General features: G+C 49.6%; 1 protein-coding gene across 1 annotated transcript in view; it reads left to right on the top strand.

Annotated features, from left to right (window-relative positions):
• Window positions 1-10,084, top strand: part of FERMT1 (FERM domain containing kindlin 1) — a gene marked incomplete at both ends in the record, with an annotated part of 41,007 nt that extends 30,923 nt beyond the window's left edge. The window contains 4 exons of the mRNA XM_080716613.1: window positions 870-1,091; window positions 2,839-2,963; window positions 7,001-7,142; window positions 9,911-10,084. Coding sequence (XP_080572739.1) covers window positions 870-1,091; window positions 2,839-2,963; window positions 7,001-7,142; window positions 9,911-10,084 — 663 coding nt within the window. The remainder of the gene's footprint in view (window positions 1-869; window positions 1,092-2,838; window positions 2,964-7,000; window positions 7,143-9,910) is intronic.

A 10,084-nucleotide genomic window follows, 5' to 3' on the forward strand; every position in this document is an offset into this window, starting at 1 on the left:
TTGGATGTTTCCATCACTATGGTGCATAATTTCAATGCACTAATAAAATAACTTTTAAAGAATAGAAATATGTATCTTAGGCATGCTGTCTGTGCTCCATGTCACTAATCTCTGACCTTGGATCCTCTTTGAATGCAAAGTTCCCGCCAGACATGGTGGTGTCCACCTGTAATCCCAGTACTTGAAAGGTGGAGGTTTGCAAGACCGAGGCCAGCCTCAGCAACTTAGTGAGGCTGTCAGCAACAGAGCAAGACCCTGTTTCAAAATTTTAAAAATGCTGGGCGTGGTGGCGCACGCTTGTAATCCCCGCGCTTGGGAGGCTGGGACAGGAGGATCACACAGGTTCGAAGCCAGCCTCAGCTTCTTAGTGAGGCTCTCGGCAACTTAGTGAGACCCTGTTTCCCAATAAAATATAAAAATAGGTTTGGGAATATAGCCCGGAGGTAGAAAGCTTCTGGCTTCTACCCCCAGTATCACCAAAAAAAATTTTTTTTAATTTAAAAAATAAAAATAAGGCTGGAGGTGTAGCTCAAAGGTAGGACAACCCCGGGTTCAGTCTTCACCAACACACACACACACACACACACACACACACACACACACACACAAAGAGGCAAGATCTCTATACAAAATATCTCAAAGATGACACGCGTATCCTCGAGGCAAACACCAAGACACTCAACACAGCACTCGGGCGCTGTTGTTGGCTGTTCGTGAGGGTCACAGCCGCTCAGATAGCGTGCAGCCTTCCCTGCACCCCCTCCTGGAAGGTGAGGGTTTGCGTCACGGAGCCCAGGCCCTGCTCCATTGGCACCAAGTGGCGCCGGGCGGGAACTCACCTCTCATCCTCTGCCCTTGGTTTATTGCAGGAGAACCAATACGCCCGGTGGATGGCTGCCTGCATCTTGGCCTCCAAAGGCAAAACCATGGCAGATAGCTCCTACCAGCCAGAGGTCCTCAACATCCTTTCATTTCTGAGGATGAAAAACCGGACATCGCCATCGCCGTCGGCTTCCAGTCCCGAGAGCATGGACATGAGTCCCGAATGCTTTGTGTCTCCCCGGTGTGCAAAAAGGCACAAGTCTAAGCAGGTACTGCTGCTCTCACCAGGACGATTGTTTGCATAAATACATTCTTTATTTTCTGATTATAAAAAGAAGAATTCCAGCCAAGCATGGCACTGTAAGCCCGGTACTTGGAAGCTGAGACAGGAGGATCACAAGTTCAAGACCAGCCTCCGCAACTTAGTGAGGCCTTGTCTCAAATTAAAAAAAAAAAAAAAGTAGATAGGAGGATCACAGGTTCAAGGACAGCCTCACAAAGTAGTGAGACACTCATCAACCTGGCCAGACCCTGTTCAAAATAAAAATAAAATCGGGCTGGGGTGTAACTCAGAGGTAGAATACCCCTGGGTTCAATCCCTAGTACCACACACAAAAAAAATCTTTTTAAGAATAAAATAGGGCTGGGGGAGTAGCTTAGAGATACAATACCCTTGGACTGCATCCCCAGCACGACACAATAAATAAATAGGGCTGGGGTGTAGGCTCAGAGGTAGAATGCCCCTGGGTTCCATCCCCAGTACCAAGAGAAGAGAAATTGCATCGAGTTACAATCATGGGAAGTTGACTGTGCTAGATATTAGGTGATATTATGAAATGACCTCAGTATTGTTAGAAGTGACTGTACTTCTGACAACATGGTTACAGTCCCAGGTTCAACTTAGCAAGAAAATGATTTAAATTATTGAATTCAAATCAAAACTTTAAATGATGCTGCCCTCAGAGTGGATTGAGAGTTACGCACATGAGAGGCCGGCTCGGCGGTGCTCACCTGCCATCTGAGGACTCGGAGGCTGAGACAGGAGGGTCACAGGTCAGAAGCCAGCCTCAGCGACTCAGGGGGGCTCTCAGCAACTCAGCAAGAATCTGTTCCCAAATAAACAATACAACGGGCTGGGAGTATAGTTAGATTTATATTTATATTTAAATATATATATTCCTGAGTTCAATCCCCAGCACCACACACACAGGCACGCACATGCACACACACACACACAAAATGCCAGACATGATGGTAAACACTTGTAATCCCAGCATTCGGGAGGCTGAGACAGGAGGATCATGGTTCACAGGCAGTCACAGCTACTTAGGCCTTTGCAACTCAGTGAGACCCTGTTTCAAAATAAAGAATAAAAAATAGGGCTGGGAGTGTAGCTCCGGAGGTAGAATGCCCCTGGGTTCCATCCCCAGTACTGGGAAAAAAAAAAACATGTTGCTCAGATAAGCTTATTCAAGGAGAACCACTGTCCATGAATACTCCAGAGACCCCAGAAAAAGAGACAAATATCTCTCCATCTGCATGAGAGTTAGAAGCTTATGTGAGGGCTGAATTTGTGCCCCTTCTCCCCAGTGATTTTTATGTTTTTTTGAAAAAGGAGAGAGAGAATGCATGGATGGATGGATGGATGGATGGATGGATGGATGGATATGTACTATCTTTATAGTGTACACCGGTCCTGGCTTTTTTTTTTTTTTTAAGCAGTAGGGTGGAACCCAGGGTCATTTTACCTCCAAATTACACCCCAGCCCTATTTTTTATTTTTTATTCTGAAACAAGGTCTTACTGAGTTGCAAAGGGTGTCACTAAGTAGCTGAGGCTGCCCGTGAACAGCGATCCTCCGGTCTCAGTCTCCCCAATGCTGGGATTACAAGCGTGCCCACGGCACCCGGCTCCAGGCCTGGCGTTCATCATCCTCACGGGGGACCTGGCGCTCACGGGTGATTACTGAGCGGTTGGGAATGAGGAGGGAGGTTGACATGTCCTCTCTCTGCTCAGCTGGCTGCCCGGATACTGGAAGCCCACCAGAACGTGGCCCAGATGTCGCTGGTGGAAGCCAAGCTGCGGTTCATCCAGGCGTGGCAGTCCCTGCCTGAATTCGGCCTCACCTACTACCTTGTCAGGTAATCACAGGGTCCTGCACCTCGGGCGGGCTCCATCGAGGCGTGTTGGGAAGCCCGGAGTATTCTCAATCTGGAATGGAGAACTTCTGTTTTACAACATTGTCCTTTTCACAGACCACCCAAAAACTTCTGGCGATTCATGCAAATCCTCCCTACCTTCTGTTCAAAGTGCCAGGACACCCACAGCCCGGGGTGGTATGCACTTCTATAATCCCAGTACTTGGGAGGCTATGATAGAGGGGTCACGGGTTCAAGATCAGCCTCAGCAACAAAGTGCCAAGACATTGTGAAACTCAGCTCAATGTGAGAAAGGAAATGTTAAAACTTAAAAAATATGAGCTGGGTGTGGTGGCGCACGCTCGTAATCCCAGCATTTGAGAGGCTGAGACAGGAGGATCGCTGTTCACAGGCAGCCTCAGCTACTTAGTGAGGCCCTTGCAACTCAGTGAGACCCTGCTTCAAAATAAAGAATAAAAAAAAATAGGGCTGGGGGTGGAGCTCGGAGGTAGAATGCCCCTGGGTTCCATCCCCAGTACTGCAAAAGAAAGAAAGAGAAAGAAAGAAAGAAAGAAAGAAAGAAAGAAAGAAAGAAAGAAAGGAAGGAAGGAAGGAAGAGAGGGAGGGAGGGAGGGGGAGGGAGGAAGAGAGGAAGGAAGGAAGGAAGGAAGGAAGGAAGGAAGGAAGGAAGGTAAAGAAAGGTAAATGGCTCATTCCAGTTTTCCTAAGCAAGGGCACGCCTTGGCAAAGAGCCAGTGTCCTCATTGGTGACCTCTGCTGAGCACAATGGCTTTGCCATGCCATAGAAAATGAATGTGTAGCCAGGCATGGTGGCACATGCTTTTTATCCCAGTATTTGGGAGGATCGCAGATTCGAGGACAGCCTCAGCAAAGAGTGATATTCTCAGCAACCTATCAAGACCCTCTTTCAACATAAAAATAAAATTGGGCCGGGGGTGTCGCTCGGAGGTAGAATGCCCCAGGGTCCTATCCCCAGTACCACACACACACACACACACACACACACACACACACACATGCACATTAAAAAAAAGAGCAGCAATCCTGTTTCCCTTTCTGCTTTATTCCCCAGCAAAAGAACAAGGGAGCCATAACACATGTGCATGCACACACACACTCACTCACCTTTGACTCTAAATAGTCAGCTCGTTTCTTCCACGTCCTCCTCTGCCGGCACTTCCACTCTTCACCCAAAATACCACCTCCAGCATCAGCCCCAGGATTAAGAAAAATCTACCAGTTTCCCAGGTCAGTTAGAAACAAGGGCTGGAGCAGACCCCGGGGCAGGTTGGCGGCAGCGCTAGGGACCTGCCCACCCCAGACACCTGGGTCTGCGGCTGGAGGGCCGCCCAGGGCAGAAGCCAGGGGAGCCACAGGGGTGGGCCGGTCCTCGTAAGCACTGGAATAACAGAGTGAATGATAAAGGGCACGGGAATGATTCCAGAAGAGTCAACTTTGATGAAGGGTAAGATGGAGGCGGTAAGAAAGATGAGAGAATTCCCAGGCAGGGAGGTGCTTGCCCGGGATCCCAGCTATTCAGGAGGCTGAGGCAGGAGGATCACAAGTCAAGCCGACCTGGGCAAACCAGAGAGACCCTGTCTCAAAGAAAAGAGGAGAGAGGCCGGGCGTGGTGGCGCACGCTTGTAATCCCTGCACTTGGGAGGCGGAGACAGGAGGATCGCGCAGGTTCGAAGCCAGCCGCGCTGGCTTAAGAGACCCTGTTTCCAAATAAAAAAGTATAAAATAGGTCTGGGAGTATAGCCCGGAGGTAGAAGGGTTTCCAGGAACCCCAGTACCACCAAAAAAGAAAAAAGAAAGAAAGAAAAAGAAGAGGAGAGAGGCAGGGTGGGAGGGAGAGAGGGGAGGAAAGGAAGAAAGAGGAGAGGAGAGAGAAGATATGGAAAGTGGTGTATTCAACTAGGAGTGATTTTCTCAAATGACCCTTTCCTCTCACCTGTGACGTGTATTTGCACATTAGCGCCCATCCTCCTATGTCCACCAGCGCCCCTTACAGCAGATCTTTTTGAACATATGGTACCCATCCGCTGTGTCCAATTCCTTCATCCCATCCTCTTGAATCCACCTGCCTGCCCCCCTTTCTGTTGTCAAGGTCGCCCCCTGGGCCACCCAACACCTTGATGCTGCAGAGTCCGGCAGGCCGCCCTCAGTCCTGTGCGGCCAGATCCCCGCAGCAGCCCTCGACGGGTCCTCCCTGAGTCTCCCCTGGCTTCCATCACAGTCCTCTTCCTCCTCCCTCTGGCCAGCACTTGCTGGTTGTTTTAATACTGGGGTGCACAGACCTTGGCCCCTCAACTCCTCCTCCGTCTATACTCACTGTCTCGGGTTCAACCACGCATGCACTTCATTCCTACCCTGAGTGCTCTGAACTAGGCCTCTGGAGCCCAGAGCTTTCTTTTGAGTGGCAGAGTCACACAACCCTCTATCCTTGGGTGTCTAATTGGTGGCATCTCATCTTCCCACATCCCAAACTCCTGAGCTGGCCCTCGCAAACCTGCCCGCAGCCCCGCGCCATCCTGCACCTCGGGGCCGACAACTCCTCCTGCAGGGCCAGGGGACCTGTGTGTCTTGGAGTCACGCCCACCCGCTGCTTCTCCTGTGTCGACATCCTATCTGTCAGTAAATCCTATGGACTCTTCGAGGCAGACACAGAATCAGACGCCTTCTGGCCTCACCTCTGAGGCCCTATCTGGCCTCCCTGCCTCTATCTTTGGTCCTCTACTCTTTTAGTTTACTGTATCCAAGGCGATCCTGTGTGTGTGGGGGGGGGGGGGTACTGGGGCTTGAACCTAGGTGCATTCTACCTCTGAGATACACCCCCAGCCCTATTTTTCATTTTTTATTTTGAAATAGGGTCTCACTGCATCTCAGATGGCCTCACTAAGGAGCTGAGGCTAGCCGCAAACCTGCCATCCTCCTGTCTCAACTCCCCAAGTACTGGGATTCCAAGCAAGCGCGCTGCACCACCACCCAGGCCGGAGGATCCTTTTAAATCTGACCGTGTCAAGTCTCTGCTCAGAACCGCCCGAGGGCTTTCCGTCTCGCTCAGAATAGACTCCAGGTCGTGGCTGGTGACCAAGGCCTTCTCATTTCCCCTTCCTTTCCCCTCCTGGCTGCACCGGCCTCCTGGCCTGGCCTTGAGCGCGCAAAGACGGAGAGCAAAGTGTCTGCGCCCTCTGCCCGGAGGCCTCTCCCCATCCCCATGGCTCACTTACTGTGAGTGTGTCCCTTCCCGCTGAGACCTTCCCTGACCTCTCTACTTAAAATTCCAATGACCTGTTTCCAGGATCCCAACCTCCTTCGGTGCTTTATTTTCCTTCTTGATGTTCCCATCATTCCGCTTGTTCAGAATCTTCATAATCTTCATCCCCGGCAGGCAGGACTATTGAGCTGCAGGTCCCCACCGCACCCCCAGGGCCTCGCAGGGCGCGGGGTGCACCATTGGCGCTGACTGTGAAAGACATGTCTGGAGTCCTCTCGTTTGACTTTCCCCCCATGCCAGGTGCCCTTTTAAAACGTCCTCGGGAGAGCCTCAATTTCTCTCCATTCTGTACATCCTCCTTATCACAGTAAAAAATACCCTCCTATAAAAAGTGGATTCCTTGCTGTTCCTCTGAAATAATTTTTTTAATGTTTTAAAAATCAGAAATATATTCTGATGTGTGTGTGTGTGTGTGTGTGTGTGTGTGTGTGTGTGTGTGTGTGTTGGAGCTGGGGGTGGGACCAAGGCACATTCCATCTTCAAGCTACACCCCGGCCCTTTTTATTTATTTTATATATATAATTTATATATTTATTTATTTATAATTTATGTATTTATTTGTTTAGAAACAGGATCTTGCTAAGTTGCTTGAGGGTCTCATTTAGTTGACCTCAAACATGTGATCCTCCTTTCTCAGCCCCCCACGTACTAGGATCACAAGCATGAGAGTCACCGCACATGGCTTACTATCTGATCTTTTAAGTAGTTGCTCCTCTTAATTAATATATATTTTTTTCAGATTTAAAGGAAGCAAGAAAGATGACATTCTTGGAGTTTCATATAACAGGTTGATAAGAATCGAAGCAGCCACTGGGATCCCCATTACGACGTGGAGATTCACCAACATGAAACAGTGGAACGTCAACTGGGAAATCCGGCAGGTAAACGCAAGTTTCTGGGATTCATTGTTGAGTCTGCGAACGAATATGTGTTCCTTCAGACTTGCGGATGGTTCTGATTTTCAAAAGAGGTCCTTATGTTTACAACTAAAAAGCCACAGGTGTGTAGTCCTCTAAAATAATCCCGTGCTGGGCTGCGGTGCCGTGCGGTGCGAGTGCGCTTGCCTGGCAGGCAAGAGGCCCTGAGTTCCATCCCAGCGGAAGTCCGCCTCATCCTGGGGACTACAGAATAGTGTTTTCTGTTCTCTGATTTCCCTGCCAACATTCCCTTATTGTGCATAAAGTAACTGGTTCCGTGCACAAGCGTGTTAGGTTCTGTTAACTACATGGCCAATGATACAGGTTTTATTGGTTTTGTTTTGGTTCTGGTGTGTGTGTGTGTGTGTGTGTGTGTGTGTGTGTGTGGTACTGAGGGTGGAACCCAGGAGCTTTTCTACCTCCGGGCTATACTCTCAGACCTATCGTTTTATACTTTATTTAGAAACAGGGTCTCACCAAGTTGCCGAGAGCCTCACTAAGTGTAGCTCGCTAAGTGTAGCTGGGACGTAAGATGCCCCTGGGTTCCATCCCCAGTACCACAAAAAATAAACAAATAAACAAACAAATAAATAAATAATAAAATGACATGCAATTCTGGGCCGTTTCCTCATGAGTGCAGGCCAAGCCTTCTTGAATTAGCACTGCAAGACGACCCAGTCCCCACGCTAGCCCCATCCAGACAGAACCCTGAAGCTGCCGAGCCGGTTGGTGATTTCCATGCACTCGGCACAGGGTTATGCAAGACTCAGGCTGATCATTGCGTAGTAGGACCTGGCAGAGAGAGGCACTGCTCTATGACAAAGGTCCACAGAAGGCACTCCCTTGCCCACCCAGGGAGCCCAAGAGGAGGAGCTGCTGGAGGAACGAGTGAGGGGTGCAGAGGTAACTGAGAAGACTCCCGAGACTCTCAGATGGGCCCAAGCCCTCTGCCTGTGCTAATCTCACCCCAGGAGCTGCGTTCAGGCCAGGCCTGCAGCATGGGATGTTCTAGAGGAAGTTAGAAGCACCTTGGCATCCTACCGCCGCCACAAGACAGTGTGATGGCCAATCGCCTTCCCTGGTGCTTTGGCATTCTCTTTTGCCCAATAGAAACCCATCAAGCCCGGCGTGGTGGCGCATGCTTGTAATCCTAGTACTTGGGAGTCTGAGACAGGAGGTTTGCAGGTTCGCGGCCAGCCTCAGCAGTTTAGTGAGGCCCTCAGCAACTTAGTGAGACCCTGTTTCCAAGGAACAAATTAAATCTGATTGGGGGTGTAACTTGAGGCAGAATATCTCTGGGTTCCCTCCTCAGTACCACAAAACATGGAGAGAGGAAGAAAGAGAGCAAGAGAGGAAGGAGAAATAATCAAAGAAAGAAAAAAAGAAATCTACCCACATAGAGGGATCATTGGAGACCCACTATTTTTTTTAAGAACTCTGGATTCTCTTCCATAGTACTGGTAACTATCTGGGTGTGTACATATACTATGAGTCAGAGGTTAGAAGAACCCTAAGGCAGCAGTCCTAAAATCTTGATACATTTTAAGATCTCTTGGGGAGCATTAAATACCTTTGTCTAGCCAGGCGTGGTGGCACACACTTGTAATACCCGCGTTTGGGAGGCTGAGACAGGAGGATCACGGTTCACGGCCAGCCTCAGCTACTTAGTGAGGCCTTTTACAACTCAGTGAGACCCTGTTTCAAAATAAAGAATAAAAATGGGGCTGAGGGTGTAGCTCAGAGGTAGAATACCCCTGGGTTCCATCCCCAGTGCCACACACAAAAAAAAATACCATTGTCCTGGCTACACCTAAGAGAAATTAAATGCACCCCTCTGGTGTGGGGCTGGGTGGGCATCATCACCGTGAAATTCCCACAGGAGACTCCTGGGACTCCGTGGGTGATTCCATTGGTGTCTTTCAATCTTCTTGCTTAAAGCTTATGACTGTCAGCTGGGAAGAGGGCTAAGGCAGTAACTGTAGGAAAATTCAGGTCGGCCTTTTATTCTCTGCAAAGTCTGCAACGTGTCCTGCCACTCAATACAGGGAGTGCTTGGGCAGACAGGCAGATGGAAAATACGTATATGGATTGGGAGATAAGACCATTTTACTAGACCATTTTACTGCGCCAGGCATGGTGGCACACACCTGTAATCACAGTATGTAGGAAACTGAGACAGGAGGACCACAGGTTCCAGGCCAGCCTCAGCAACTAAGTGAGGCTCTCAGCAATGTAGACCTTGTTTCAAAATAAGATCCCTAGTAACACACATACACACACAGTTTTACCAGGTGTGCATCAAAGTTGGTGCCAAGCCGGGCATGGTGGCGCATACTTGTAATCCCAGCATTTGGGAGGCTGAGACCGGAGGATTGCGGTTCGCGGACAGCCTCAGCTACTAAGTGAGGCCCTCTGCAACTCAGTGAGACCCAGTTTCAAAAAAAAAAATAGGGCAGGGGGTGTAGCTCAGAGGTCGAATGCCCCTGGGTTCCATCTCCAGACCTGAAAAAAAAAAAAGAAAACCAAAGTTGGTGCCAAGAGGGTACACAGAGACGTTTTCTGCCTTTGGAAAGCGTTGAGCTGAAGAGGCGGTTTTCTGTGTGGCTTTCTAGAAATACGCATGTCTTGGCCACCTCAGCGGTCCTCAGTTTCGGGGGCCATCCCCAGCAGAGCAGCTTGCTTCTCCTTCCTCGTGATCAGAGTTTAAGCCTGTCCACACATCCCTCTTCCAGGTGGCGATCGAGTTTGACCAAAACGTCTCCATTGCCTTCACCTGTCTGAGTGCGGATTGCAAGGTCGTGCACGAGTACATTGGTGGCTACATCTTCTTATCCACTCGCTCCAAGGACCAGAATGAAACGCTCGATGAGGACCTCTTTCACAAATTGACGGGCGGTCAGGACTGA

This window comes from Muscardinus avellanarius (genome assembly GCF_963383645.1).
Source record: "Muscardinus avellanarius genome assembly, chromosome: 19".
Taxonomy (NCBI): Eukaryota; Metazoa; Chordata; class Mammalia; order Rodentia; family Gliridae; genus Muscardinus; species Muscardinus avellanarius.